The sequence below is a fragment of the Capricornis sumatraensis genome, chromosome 13, assembly GCF_032405125.1.
Source record: "Capricornis sumatraensis isolate serow.1 chromosome 13, serow.2, whole genome shotgun sequence".
Classification (NCBI taxonomy): Eukaryota; Metazoa; Chordata; class Mammalia; order Artiodactyla; family Bovidae; genus Capricornis; species Capricornis sumatraensis.
In genome coordinates, this window is record NC_091081.1 from 26,000,967 (window position 1) to 26,015,732 (window position 14,766).

At 41.1% G+C, this 14,766-nt stretch overlaps 1 protein-coding gene across 1 annotated transcript in view; it reads left to right on the forward strand.

Moving 5' to 3' along the window:
- LAMA4 (laminin subunit alpha 4) overlaps positions 1–14,766 on the forward strand; it is a 145,180-nt gene that overhangs the window by 57,618 nt on the left and 72,796 nt on the right. Inside the window, exons 6-9 of the mRNA XM_068985018.1 lie at positions 4,636–4,850; positions 6,824–6,919; positions 9,102–9,253; positions 11,053–11,163. Coding sequence (XP_068841119.1) covers positions 4,636–4,850; positions 6,824–6,919; positions 9,102–9,253; positions 11,053–11,163 — 574 coding nt within the window. The remainder of the gene's footprint in view (positions 1–4,635; positions 4,851–6,823; positions 6,920–9,101; positions 9,254–11,052; positions 11,164–14,766) is intronic.

A 14,766-nucleotide genomic window follows, 5' to 3' on the forward strand; every position in this document is an offset into this window, starting at 1 on the left:
AATTTTTAAAAATCTCTTTGAACTGTGAGCTTCTCAACAGTAGTGTCTTATTTATGTCTCTCTTCATTCTTCCCCCATTAAAGTATCTAGAATATTGTAGGCACTGAGTTACATTTGTTTCAGTAATGCTTCTTTAAAACTTTTTTACTAAAATACCCCAGAACTTTTATTATTCCTTTAAAAAGACTCCATGCAGTGACAAGAGTCAGACATTTCTTGCACCATTTGACACTCTACTTCTCACCCCATGCCTGGAAAATCAAAGATCCAGAATTGAATAGAGGTTGCAAATGTAGGTTATCTTCTGAGGCAAATAATTATAAAATGAGCAGTCATATGGACAGGAGTTTTGAATCTCATTCTTATTCAGAGTGACCTTCCCTCTGCTCCTAAGTAGTGCATTTTATTTAAAGATGGAGGGGCCTGAGACTCAGATCCTTGAGATTTAATCTAAGGTCATACAACCCTCATTGTTCAATGAAGAGTTTTCAGTTACTCAACATATATGATATCCATGCTCTAAGTAATCCATATTGTCTCTTGTGGCAGCTTTAACAGTGTACCTTCATCCATTCAGCTCTTTGAGGGACTGAGAGACATGCTGAAACCATATGAGGATTTATTAGGTGGCTCTTATTGCTTAAGGATCAGGAAAGAAGAATGGGGCAAATTAAAGTAGATTTAAGGGAATCTGAAAATCTAACAGGAAAGGCCAAACATAATATCATCAGAGACCATGATGAGGACAGTGACAATGATTTTGATAATGACCTTGAAGTTAGAAAAAAATAAGAGGAAGCTAACATTTATTGAGGATATATTATGATTCAGGTTTCCGAGGTGGCGCAGTGGTAAAGAATCTGCCTGCCAGGGCAGGAGACTCAGGTTCGATCCGTGGGTTGGGAAGATCCCCTAGGGTAGGAAATGTATTCTTGCTGGGAATATCCCATGGACAGAGGAGCCTGGAGGGCTACAACCCATGGGCTCGCAGAGTCAGACACAGCTAAACATGCACCATATTATGATTTGGTGATTTAGTCTGATCCTTTATGCAGGCATCATGTTTTACAAACTTAAGCTGTCAGACCTGTTATCTGTACAAGATTCTTCTTATAAGCCTTACTCTTGCCTGCTCCATTTCTGGATTCTTGCCCTGTGACCTGGAATGGGTTCCTTATATTCCCCTAGCTTTAGTTCCCAGTCTTTGGTAGAGAAGTGGAGAGCATTTATCTGGCACCTACTATGTAACAGATACTTTTTTTCTTTGTTTAATTTAACCCAAATGACTATAGAGCCATGTCCTCCTCAGAAAAGCTTCTGTGCCACCTGGGCTGGGAATTTTGGCACCTTTGATAAAGGCATTCAGTGAGGGCTAGAATGTAGCCCTGGGAAGAGAAACAAAGGAGAAAGAGCAGAGGACAGGGAAAACACTACAAAAACTCCTCAAATAATAGTTTTTCATCAAGAATTTTTTTTTTTTACCAAAATGTTTTTTCCAAAAAGCCTATCTTTTTTTCCCCCCATTTTGCCAAATGATATGATCACTGACTGAAATAACAAAGTTCATATGTCACTGTTTTTTCATTTGCATTGTATATTTATCAGCTCTATTTTCTCTGAGTGAATTAAGTCATTAGTATAACTAGAAATGAAATTACGGAAGCAAATAAAAGTGCACCAGTCCTGGGTACCTGGACTCCTGTGTTGACTCTGAATCCAATTCCTGGTCCTTTTGTATCCTTTGTAATTTACTCTTTGAGGGCAGGAATTAGGCATATTAATAGATGGCATTTGATTACTCACCTGTTATATCATTAATGGCTTAATTAGTTGACTCATTAATGCCATACTTGTGGAGTAGAAAGAGTATAAACTTGGGAGTCCCACTCGATGCTTGAGCCATGTAGTGGTGAACCAGTCATCCAGCTTCTTCATCGTCTGGTTTCCTCATCTATAAACTTGGAGTCAGAGAGGGCTTAGTACAAAACCTTTGTGTTCTCAGGCTGTAACATCTATAGGGTTGAAGTTGGAACTGTGACTTCAGAGTTGCCTTTGAGACTGCCACCAAAAGATGTTCTTGAAATTCAAAGTAACTCAAAGTAGGTCTCTACTGTGGTTGAGATTCTGACTTAGAGAAGAGAGAGTTTGGTTTTTCTCTTGTATAAAACCAGGAGACCGCCTATGGAGATCAAAAACAGTGGAATCAAACAGAGGAAAGAAGGTAACTGGCATCTGGCTTCTGTGATCGTGGACAAGTCCGTTCACTCCCGGGCCTCGGGCTCCCAGTTGCACACTGAGGAGGCAGATCCGCATCCCATTTTAGTGAGCCTAAGAATCCTAGTATTCTGTTTGGTGGATTGCAGCCCAGGATAGTAATTCAATCCAACCGTGAGTTCCACAGAGGAATGATGTTTGCTAACATGGGGACCAGAGGGCCTGTAAACTAGAGGTACAGAGACGTAAGTATGAATAACAAAATGTATCAAACATTTCCTCTTGGTGGGTTGTGTGGCGCTTAACATTCATTCTTATCTTCTTCATAGTCCGCGGTATCTAGAGTTTGTATAATTATGCCTAATTCCTTTCCTGTTCTTTCAGTGCCTAGGCTGTGTGTTTTTCCTCTTCCTGTCTCTCCATGCCTTACACAAATAGACATGAATTGCCCTTCTGTTGGTTGAATTCACTCATTCATGTAAAGCAGCAGCAGTGTGATCCAGGGTGGAGTGAAGAAAAGAACATCAGGGTTAGAGGGTCTGGGTCATATGCTGTCACTTCCTGGCTGTGTGAGACAGGGAAATCAAACTAGCCTCTCAACCTCAGAATGCCAGGCCTGGGTGCCCTCCCTCCTGGGTGTCTGTGGTAATTAAATAAACTTACCTAGTCGAAGCCATGAGATGCAATGCAAGTGACTGAACATACACCATCATTATGATTACATCAAAAAACTGAGACAGGAATAAAGCCTGGGAAAACATACGCAAAATGTTGAACAGTGATTTTGTTAAGGTCTTGGGATTACAGGGGTGATCTTTTTTTTTAGTTTCTCTGTTTTTCAAATGTTCTGAATCATAATTCTTTTGCTTTAAATGGTGGCCTTTAAAAATGTGGTGTCTTATTATTACTGGCTGGGTCTTATTGGTTTCCTTGGAAAGTCTTGCTTTCCACTCCCAAGGCCAAGGTTCCACCCGAGGCCCTCCCCACCCAATCCGGGTCTCCTATTCCAGCCCACGGTCCATCCTGAACTCTTATGCCAACACTGGCTTCACTCACCATTACTTTTATCACACATGAAAACCTTCGCTGGCTCTCTTCCTTTTTCTCTGTCTTCAAAACTGACTCCTGTGCCCAACCTGCAGTCCCATGATGGTGCAGCTGCACATTCTTTCCAGCCACTCCCAGAGCTGCTTCAGCCCACCTTAGCCAGCCTTCAGCACCAATTTAGGGGACAACAGCCAGCCAGAAAATGTGTATGTTGGCTCAAACAGTATTCTTACAAAGTTTGAAGCAACCTTTAAAAACTAAGATTTCACATACAAATCCACATTTCAACATTTCCTTTAAAAACGGTAAGATTTACCGGACAGATCATTCCCTCACAGGTACAGTGTGGAAACAGTTGATAGGAGCTGAGAAGCGCCTGCCCCCTCAGATGAGGCCTGTGGTCCCATCACGCTCAGCAGGGCTGCTGCAGGCCTAAGGGTTACCTTTTGGAAACAGTAAAGAAAGGTATTTTTCCTCTGGGTAGAGGCAGCCCCACCCAGAGTGCACAACTTGGCAAAGCCAGCAAAGGCTGGAAAGATATCAGTCTCTACTCTCCAACTGGGCTGGATTCTCTTCATTAAGGGCCAGCTGGCATGACCATAGGCATCAGCTCTGCCCCCACAACAAATGCAGCTAGGTATCTGGTCTCTGTAGGCTTATATATCTAAAACCTACAGAGTAATGGCCATCTGGCTCCAACTCCACTTATCTGTGGGACTCCCTCAGCTCTGCCCTCTGCTTCATCTCCACACTGTCTTCTTTCAGTCACAGGATGGCTGCCAGAGCCAGTCATGCTGCCTGCCTCTTTATTCACCTGCGGATGGAGAGAATGCCGTCACAAAGCCCTCAAACAGCCCGAGCTCCACTCCAATTGAATCACTCCTGTGCCAAACCATTTTGACTGGGACAGTGCCAGGCACTGACTGGCTCAGGTTTAGTATCAGAACAGTCATTCTGGCAAGGTGGAATATATGCCAGTGATTCTCAGTAAAGGTATTATTAAAATTTTGTCCAGAACAATTCTTAGCTGTGCCCTAGTGGCAAATCTCATGCCACATTTAGCGTATCTAGTACCACCATCCTATGGCAGCAGTGCATCCCAGTCATTGGGGTGTGACCACAAATGCCCACAAACTGGTTATAGCCAGACATTCCTGCACCTGAAGGTCTTGCTGAACTGACCGGGCTGGAACACAATGGAGAAGGGTAGTTCCTTAAAAAACAAAGTCCAGTTCTATAGGAAGGTGGGAGAGGGGGGATTAATTCTGGGAGAACAGTCCAAAGAGATTCATTATACTTTCTTCTAGGTAGGAAAGAAGACAAAAAGGAAGAAAACTATGGATGCTCAATTTTTAACATGTGATTCCCCTTCAGGTGTGCTCCTGGTTACTATGGAAACCCCTTGCTGATCGGAACCACTTGTAAGAAATGTGACTGCAGTGGGAATTCAGATCCTAACCTGATCTTTGAAGATTGTGATGAGGTCACTGGCCAGTGTAGGAATTGCTTACGCAACACCACTGGATTCAAGTGTGAACGGTGTGCACCTGGGTACTATGGAGATGCGAGGAGAGCCAAGAACTGTGCAGGTACAGTGCTGTGCACACGACTGCAGCCACCCGACGGGCGCACGTGTGATAGGAGCAGGCCAGGTGGATTTCTCTTGGGGACATACTGCAGTTACCCCCTTGACACTTTTCCAGGGTAATATGGAGGCTCAAGGTATGCATCCACATTCATAGGGGTAGATATTTTTGTCACGACTAGTGTATCTTAGCTCACAGGTAGAATGGACCATGAGACACTTAACTCCAGTGACCTTTTGTCTTATCATCTATATGTCCTTCCAGTTTTGACCAAAGAAATAAATCAGACTTCTGCAGATAACCTATCATTGACCAGAGGACTGAATGAAATCTTGCGTGGTTCACATCAGTTTTCTTATTCTGCAAACTATGTCTGTCTTTGTAGTTATATTTGGTAAAAATTAGCATTTCAGTGAAATAGATTAGCAAATCCAGAAGTAGTTTCCTCCCCCTATTTCTTCAAATTATCAGAGAAAATATTTCAGGGATAGTATCTTCCTGGTTAGACTTAAGTTAGACTGAAAAGTACCTATTTTATTTGGGATTTCTCCAATCCATTTACCTCAGAGAGTGAAGCTCTTCAGAAGTAAAGTTAAATTGCCTTCCTGCAGGATTAAAGGGAGGCTGAGACTGAGTATTCCTTGTGAAGAAGACTGAGGAAGGGGTATTGTGCTCTTGTGGCTTGCTTCAGTTGGAGATACTCTCACTGAAACAGGTTTCCACTTAAAGAGATTTTTAAGAAGTGAAGAGTTTGAAATCGAGAGGAAAACAAGTATGGTCTGCAAAAGTCACAGAAAAGTAACCATGCCTCCAGGAAAGCTGTGTGCGCAGAAGCATAACCCCGAAAATAACAGAGGGAGGAGAGGAGCACTGTGTCCAGTCAGACTAGAGAGAAGTGGGCATCAGAAAGAGGGTTGGCAAAGCCAAAGACTTACACATTGACATCCTGATTCTCAAAATATTAACTAAACTCATGTTTAAATGACATGATTGCAGATCACTCTTAGAAAAGAAGCTAATGTTGGAAGCAATAATGCATGACCTTGCTGAAGTGTTTCATAAATCTGTATTTTGTGGAACATTTTAACAGCCAAAATGTAATAAATGTATGTTATCCTTGAAGCCAATTTTTTATGATTATTCTGTAAAGACAGTTAAGAGGTGGGAGGAAGTTCACAATTCTATTCCAGCTTACTGCAAGCCTACATAACTGAAGAAATCCTTTATAAATATTAAAAATTAATATCCACTCCAAAATGCACTGGAAAATGAACAGTCTGGTGAGATTGAGGTTTTGTTTTTGTTTTTTCCCCAAAAAGCATTCTTGAAAATCATCAATAGATTAATAATGGGCTCTCAAGTCTTCTAAACTCATGTAAATATGGTCCTAATTCTTTTCACAACATTGTTCTCAGCTGTCCCACTGGTAGCTATCATTGGGAGGTTTGGAGTCAGTCTTGCCAAGGGTCAAGCCCTGTAGGAGCTAAGAATCGCTCTTGGGTCCCCTCACTCCTAGTGGGCGGCTCCTCACTCACACCTGGCAGTAATCAAACCTAGACTTGGATTAAACTGGAGAATCTGACTGCGATAAAAGGATGACTTGGATTCCAGCTGAATGATGGACTCTGTGATCATTTTGTACCTTCCTTGAAAAACTGACCCGGATCTCTTTGGACTGAAGCAGTTACAAAGTCATGTCAGAATTTCAAAAAGTTGGGACGGGAACCCTAGAATATTGAGATTTATCTACTTTTGGCCCAGGGTCACCTTTGAAAGTCTCACCAAGCTGGGGCTTAATCGGGTAAGAGGAGTAATCCCTAAATCATGTATTCCTCATGATCTTAAGAAAGAATATAAATTAATCCCCACTGAAGAATTATATACTGATAGCAAGTATTTCTGCAAACCACAAAACACTGTGATATTTTAGGCATTAAGAAAATGAATCCCTAATCTCTTGTTTTTGTTTCCCACAGTGTGCAATTGTGGGGGAGGCCCATGTGACAGTGTAACCGGAGAGTGCTTGGAAGAAGGTTTTGAGCCCCCTACAGGCACGGACTGCCCAACCATAAGTAAAAATAACAGTACATGATTGACTAACCCCACTTTCTCTAATATGCTGCAGGTGTAGGATTAAGAAGAGCTATGCAATCCCACCCTCTCTAGAAACTGTCTGAGTCCCACTGTTGGCTTTAACCCTGTCTGTGCCTCAACCAAATGGACCCTAAGCAAAAGACACTCATTCCACTTGATTCCAATTGGCAAATAGCAAGTTGCATTTAAACAGCTCTATATTAGAAAAATTACTTTTGTCAAGTCTTTAAGTTCAACATCTTACTTAGTAGGTAAAGTTGGAAATACAGTTCCCAATGACTGAGTTCATTTTAGGTCCTTTTTCTATATTATCTTTTCAGGTCCTCAGATAATGTAATCCATAGACAATGCTTTACAACATTTGGTAAACTCATATACCCAGAGATTTAAGTGCTTTCCCCAGATCACTCCAAATCTGAAGTGGCACCAGTAACATAATATTCAGTCCTTATGAAAAGGAGCAGCCTTCTCTCTTTCCTGTCTCTCCTGTCATTCAAATCATGAAAGTGAAAGTGGATGTTGCTCAGTCGTGTCCAACTCTTTGGGACCCCGTGGATTATACTGTCCATGGAATTCCCCAGACCAGAATACTGGAGTAGGTAGTCTTTCCCTTCTCCAGGGGATCTTCCCAGCCCAGGGATCGAACCCAGGTCTCCCACATTGCAGATGGATTCTTTACCAGCTGAGCCACAGGGGAAGCCAAGAATACTGGAGAGAGTAGCCTATCCCTTCTCCAGGGGATCTTCCCAACGGAGGAATTGAACCAGGGTCTCCTGCATTGCAGGCGGATTCTTTACCCACTGAGCCATCAGGGAAGCCCAATTCAAATCATGAGTAGGTCTAATAGTCTACCTGCTGAAACATTTCCAAACAAACGCCCAGAGCCAGTCTTAATGACTTCTCAAGCATCCTTTAAGCCAGTAGCCTAGAAAAGTCCATGATTGATTTTTAGAAGGATTTAAGGAAAGTTTTGCCTTAGAAAGCCTTCTGTCAAGAAAGTAACTAATATTTGGCTTTAAGTAGAGTGTTTTAAAGACTACTTTAATATTAGATATCCCTTCCCCCAAACAAAAACATCTTGGCCTCTCAGTCCCTCTGGGCACAAGAGATTAATATCACGATGAATCCCATATTAGAAGGTGACATAGGATGGAAGCCACAGGCTGGGCAAAGTTTGCATACTGACAGCATCGGTGATCCTCTATGCACAGTCACTTTAAGGACATCAAGGTGCCTGCTTGGCCTCTATGTGTCTCCTCCACCAGCCTGATGTACTGGCTGGGGAGTTTCCTTAGAGAGAGCATATGAGGAAGACTGCATTAAACTTCAAGTAACAAATTAACATATTAACAACCATTAACCCTCTAGTCTTCATTTATCAGTTCTCTAGAAGAGAGTACGTCTGGAGGAAAGAGGTTGGAAACAGAAAAATTTCAAAGAGTGTCCTTAGTGTGTCCCAGGAGGGCATTGGATTGTGGGGGTGATGACAGTGGTCAGAGGGACTCGAATGTGAAATGCAGGAAGCCGTGAGAAACCGCCACCCTCCTCACCACATGTGCAGGGTCGTCAGCTGTCAGAGAGTAATATTAGCAAACAGTGAGGTCCTGCCGACGTGTTCAGACAGGAGGTCAGGCCATGGGGAGGCACCGGGCCATCCGTGGAGTGAGGAGAAAGCACTGGAATCTGAACAGTCAGTAAGGAAAGCTGCTGGGAGAGGAGAAATGGCAGGCGAGTTCCATCTTCACTGGCCAGCACCAAGCGGAAACCCACAGCCTGACGTGGAGGGCATCCTATCAGACAGCTTTCCCCTAACCAGAGAAAAGTGGGGAGAAGGTTCTTTTCAGCCACCCACCGTCTCTCAGATGCCTTGCCCTTAGTGCTTCCTTTCCTCCTCAGCTCAGCCATTAGCGTTCATGGTAACCTGCTTTTCAGTGGCATGTTTTTTTTTATGTTTTAAGCAGGGATAGTGCCCAACGTACACTTTGGTCATCTGAGGCTCTCTGAGTATAAGGACTAGTTCCATGGTCCAGAATAGCTCCTCAGGAAACAAAAATATGAATAGTATTAACCAAGGAAGGGCATATAATGACCAACTTAGAGCAGCATGCTTCCCAGCTGACCTTTGATTTTGAGGAAATGACATGCCCGTTGTACCACCAGGCTGCGATAAATGCATCTGGGATCTGACTGATGACCTACGGTTAGCAGCGCTCTCAATTGAAGAAAGCAAATCTGGCCTGTTGAGTGTGTCATCTGGTGCCGCAGCTCATAGGCATGTGAACGAAATCAACTCCACCATCTACCTCCTCAAAGTATGCAGGAATGGTGTACTTTCCGTGTATTTTCACTCTGGTTTCACAGGGTCACTCCTAGTACCTCCTACCCTTTTCTTATCTGAGTCCACTAGTTATATTACAGATTGCTAGTCCTTGGAAATTACGATAAGTTGATTATAGTCATGCGCTCCATCCTAAACCAGGAGCTGTCATCTATGAAAAAGGTTAATGGAAAATGAGATGCCTGAAAAACTAGTATCTATGTACAAAGCTATTGATAGAGGAGAAACACTTATTTTCTTAAGCTGTACATTGGTTACTTAAGTCAACATAACAAACATAATATTACCTTAGCTTCAGTTTGCTATGTTTTCATGGGTTTCTCTGAAAACTAATACATACACTGTTCTCTCTTTTTCCTTTCTTTCCTCCCTCTTCTGCCCTTGCCATTCCATCTCACTGACACACATTTTTTCTCATTTTTCCGTACTCAAATACACAAGCATGCTCATATGCTCTGTTTCTCTTCCTTGATCTAGTGGTTAAATCTGATAAGCAAGTTAAAGGCAGACAGTAGTCAAAAACTGTAACATGCTTATATATCTAAGCTTTAAGAGGTGTTTTTTCCCTCTCTAAATTATAGGCTTCTGTCACAACTAACAGATACTTTTTAAAACAATGATAATCAGCTGAAAGGTTAATAGAACTAATACCAGTATACTTTTTTATTTTGTTAGTCAAATTAACGTAGTGGTTAAGAGCATAAATTTTGACACCAGAATGCTTAGATTCAAATCCCAGCTCTGACACTTACTAGCTTTGCGACCTTGAATAAATTATTTAACCTTTTTAGTTTTCATTCCCCTCATCTGAAATTGAGGATAATTATTACACCTATCTCATGGGTTGTTGAGAGAATTCAGTGAGTTGTTATATAGAGAGCAGTCAGAATAGTATCTAACATAGAAAGTGCTCAGTTCTCTGCTTTTAGGAGGTACAAATAATATCCACAGCAATTGCCCAAATTGGCAAAGTGTAGAACAAAATAAAAATCACGAAGTTGTAAAGCTGGATGAAGTCTTAGGAAGCACTCTATTCCCAGTTGAGGAATTGTTTTTTGTCCAAACTCATCTATTTGGACACATGAAGGCAGTAATTCTCAGAGGAGTCACCCAGACTCGGTCCCCTTGATACTGCTTGAATCCTCTTTCCCCAAAAGGAAAGCTTCAAGGTAGAACTAGTTATTATATCAGATATAATAGTTTTGTAGCTGATAGGAAGTCAGTGCCCAGATTGAAGGACTTACTCCAAATTTAAGGAAAGCTACACCTGGTGCAAACTCCTCAAAAATGGAAATGAAAAGGGCAAATTGTCTGAAATAAAAATAATTGTTCTCCTTACACTAGAAAGAGGAAACTTAATTTCTAGAACTCAACTTTCATTGATCAAGGTGGGTTATCATTTCCTCGAAGACCTGCCGGAATTGAAATTTTAAAGCTCAGACACGCAAAGCCACCGCCCGTCTCTATTGAGCCGTTTTGCAAATTTGCAAAAGGTACCCTTTCCTCAGAACCAGCACAGCCCACACCAGATTCTCCAGCCTGCTGAGGGGAGCTCACAGAATTTCTGTCCCCAGAGCTCTCAGTCTCCTCATGCAGACCTCAAATTTCATACCAGCTTGCAGTAGCCTGTGGACCCCACTATTTTGAGAATAAAGGCTAACTCTCTACTGTAGTCCTCTTACACTGAAAGGGTTTTCTGTTTATTTTTATAAACCTGGTGTGCACATCTACTGACTATGGAAAAATACGTATTTGGTTTTTTTTAATCCACAGACAAAATTGTCAGAAAGAGAAAACCAGTATGTCCTAAGAAAGATACAAATCAACAATGCTGAAAACACAATGAAAAGCCTTCAGTCTGATGTGGAGGAATTAGCTGAAAGGGTATGTATTTGGTCTCTGAGACTAACTTCAATGAGGGATTTAGCTAGTGTGAGACTGGCTAGTCACAAATGACTGAGGCTTAACACAGCCCAGAAGAAAACTACAGGGACCCAGGTGCCTTAAAATAAATCAAGGCAAAACCTGAGGATAAAGTTAAACACTTGGTCTCTAACTATATCTTCCATTTTAATTGGTTTCCTTGAAAAACCATGTTTATGGGGAACTTTCGTTGTGTTTGCTGCTGGTAAATACCGTTGATATATATTTCATTTGGATATTCGTTCGGCTGTTTGCCTTAACATTTTATGGCCAAGAGCTATAGAGCGTCCAGAAGTAAACTTTATTACATAGAATATAAACTTTAAATGTTTGCTACAGGATGCATTAAATAATAAAAGGGAAGAGGAGAAATTGTGTTGAGAAAGCAATTTTGCAGTTTGGCTGGGGAGAAAGAACACTTTGGATCCTCATTTTTTATCATATACTATTAATAAAATGAACTTCAAACAGATTAAAGACTTTGGTTTAAATCTAAAATTTTCAAGAAAACGGAACTAGATAATTATTAAATCTTGAAAGGAAATAAAAATACAATTAAATATAGTGTGAAGAATTATAGTAAAAAGAAATAATAGATTTGACAAAGTAAAATTGCAAATACTCAGTAAAACAAATAAATGAAAAAAGTCTGTGAGACTAAGAAAAATGTTGAGGGAAATGTGGCTTGTAAAAGCTCTCACAAATTAACAAAAACATTAAAACATGAGCAAAGTCATTCCCCAAGGGTCTAATGGAAAAATATCCATCTAATAAAAAAATAGAAAATGCAACTAAGCTCCAAGGCACCATGTTTAATATACTAAAATCTTTAACACATTTTTTTCCCCTGATTATGTTCCACCAGTTCTGCCCAGAGTACCCTGGAATTTCTGCTTTCAGATACTAATATTTGACATAAACTGTTCTTTTCAGAAACAATTCTCATTTTCTGAAAAAATAATGGTTAAAATGACTCTGATAATCTCTTTGACCTTGGACCTCTTAAACTAAGAGATTATGCTTCTAAAAATATGAATTATTTTAATTGAATCCTTAGAAGATTCAACCGCTTTTAAATGCATATAAAAATTGTGTCCCCCTTTCTCCATGCAATAGAGCATATTAATCCAACCATCAGCATTTGAGGAGCAGTGAGATCTCTTAAATTTCAAAGGAAAATACCATGAAAGAAATCTTTGTGAAACTCATTGTAATTTCATTTCTATGCCATGGCTGGAACTTGCTGGAAGTGTCTCAAATTCTTGAGGAAATGTTTTCACCAAGATTAGTTCCTCCAATAGCTTAGATACAGAGTTACTGATTGTTTTCTTGTACAGTTTTCCTACTTCCAATATTATTTAAATGCAGGTTTTCATGGGGAGGAAATAATGTAAGCTTCAAAAGAACATCACAATAGAAAAGGCTCCTGAGCAACAAGAACAGACCATCAAAGCAGGAAGTTGATGATAAAGCTACTAGAACATTAACCCAGTTGTTTCCATTGATTCTTACTGAAAATAACATCGTTCTTGTTGTGATATCCACAGTCCTGATGGTACAAGAACCTGCTGAAACATTTTGAAACAAACACCCAGAGCTAGTCTTAATGACTTCTCAAGCATCCTTCAAGCCCTTGGTCTAGAAAAGTTCATAATTGATTCTTAGAAGGATGTAATAAAAGCTTTGTCTTAGAAAGCCTTCTATCAAGAAAAGTTCACAATATTTAGCTTTAACTAGAATGAAGAATTTCACTGTAGATTCCCTCAGTGTGGTAAAAATCACAGTAATGTTGCCTCTAAAAATTGAAAATGTGGTTGATCCTTGAACAACATGGGTTGGAACTTCAAGGATCCACTTACACACAGGTGTTTTTTGATACTATGGTACAATGGTATTACATGATCCACAGTTGGTTGAGTCCAAGGATATAGAACCTTAGACATTGGGGCCAACTGTAAAGTTATATGTGGATTTTCAACTGTATCAGTGCCCCAAACACCTGCATTGTTCAAGGGACAACTGTACCCTCTGTATGCAAAGTAGCTGTTACATGAATCTAATGTAACCCAAATCTCACAGTTTACATTAACTTAAAGTTACTGGGTTTTTGCCCCAACTTCCATATCTAAGCTTCCATATCTAGCCCTCTTTTGATAAATCCTACTACCTCTTCCCACCCCATACTTATGGAAATTTACCTGCCTCCTGAGAAACCTGTATGCAGGTCAAGAAGCAACAGTTAGAACTGGACATGGAACAATAGATTGGTTCCAAATTGGGAAAGGAATACGTCAAGGCTGTATATTGTCACCCTGCTTATTTAACTTATATGCAGAGTACATCATGCAAAATGCCGGGCTGGATGAAGCACAAGATGGAATCAAGATTGCCAGGAGAAATATCAATAACCTCAGATATGCAGATGACACCACCGTTATGGCAGAAAGCAATGAGAAACTAAAGAGTCTTTTGATGAAAGTGAAAGAGGAGAGTGAAAAAGCTGACTTAAAACTCAACATTAAAAAAATGAAGATCATGGCATCCAGTCCCATCACTTCATGGCAAATAGAAGTGGAAACAGTGAGAGACTTTATTTTCTTGGGCTCCAAAATCACTGCAGTTGGTGACTACAGCCAGGAAGTTAAAAGACACTTGCTCCTTGGAAGAAAAGCTATGACCAACCTAGACAGCGTATTAAAAACCAGAGACATTACTTTGCCAACAGAGGACCATATAGTCAAAGCTATGATTTTTCCAGTAGTCAGGTATGGATGTGAGAGTTGGACCATAAAGAGGACTGAGCACTGAAGAATTTATGCTTTTGAACTATGGTGTTGGAGAAGACTTTTGAGAGTCCCTTGGACTGCAAGAAGAGCACACCAGGCAATCCTAAAGGAAATCAGTCCTGAATATTCATTGGAAGGACTGATGCTGAAGCTCAAGTGCCAATCCTTTGGCCACCAGATGTGAAGAACTGACTCATTAGAAAAGACCCTGATGCTGGGAAGGGTTCAAGGTGGGAGAAGAAACGGACAACAGAGGATGAGACAGTTGGATGGCATCACCGACTCGATGGACATGAGTTTGAGCAAGCTTTAGGAGATGGTGAAGGACAGGGAAGCCTAGCGTGGTGCAGTCCATGGGGTTGCAAAGAGTCAGACATGACTGAGTGACTGAACAACAGCAACTTCTGGGAAACCCCTAGAGGATACCCATGCATTTGTGTTCCCAAAGAGCTGCTGCTCAAAAAAGTCTCGATTTTGCCACTGCTGATCATGTCTGTAATGAAATACCAAAGCCTCTGTCAAGATTCCACTCTCCCATGTTCCCGAACACACCATGCTCAGAGTCAGAGTGAACTAGGCTACAAGCAGAAGTGAAGACAGTGACCCTCTCCCAGTCTCAGTGCTGCCCTTTGCCATCTGGATCTAGAGCCCAGTCTCCCAAGAGCTGGCTCAGGAGGGTGCCACACTGTTCCCTACACTTCTCCATCTCCATCTCATCCTTACTCCTTCAGCTACAGCAGCATGTATGAAGACCTTTAGGATTGGAAGGAAAGTAGGT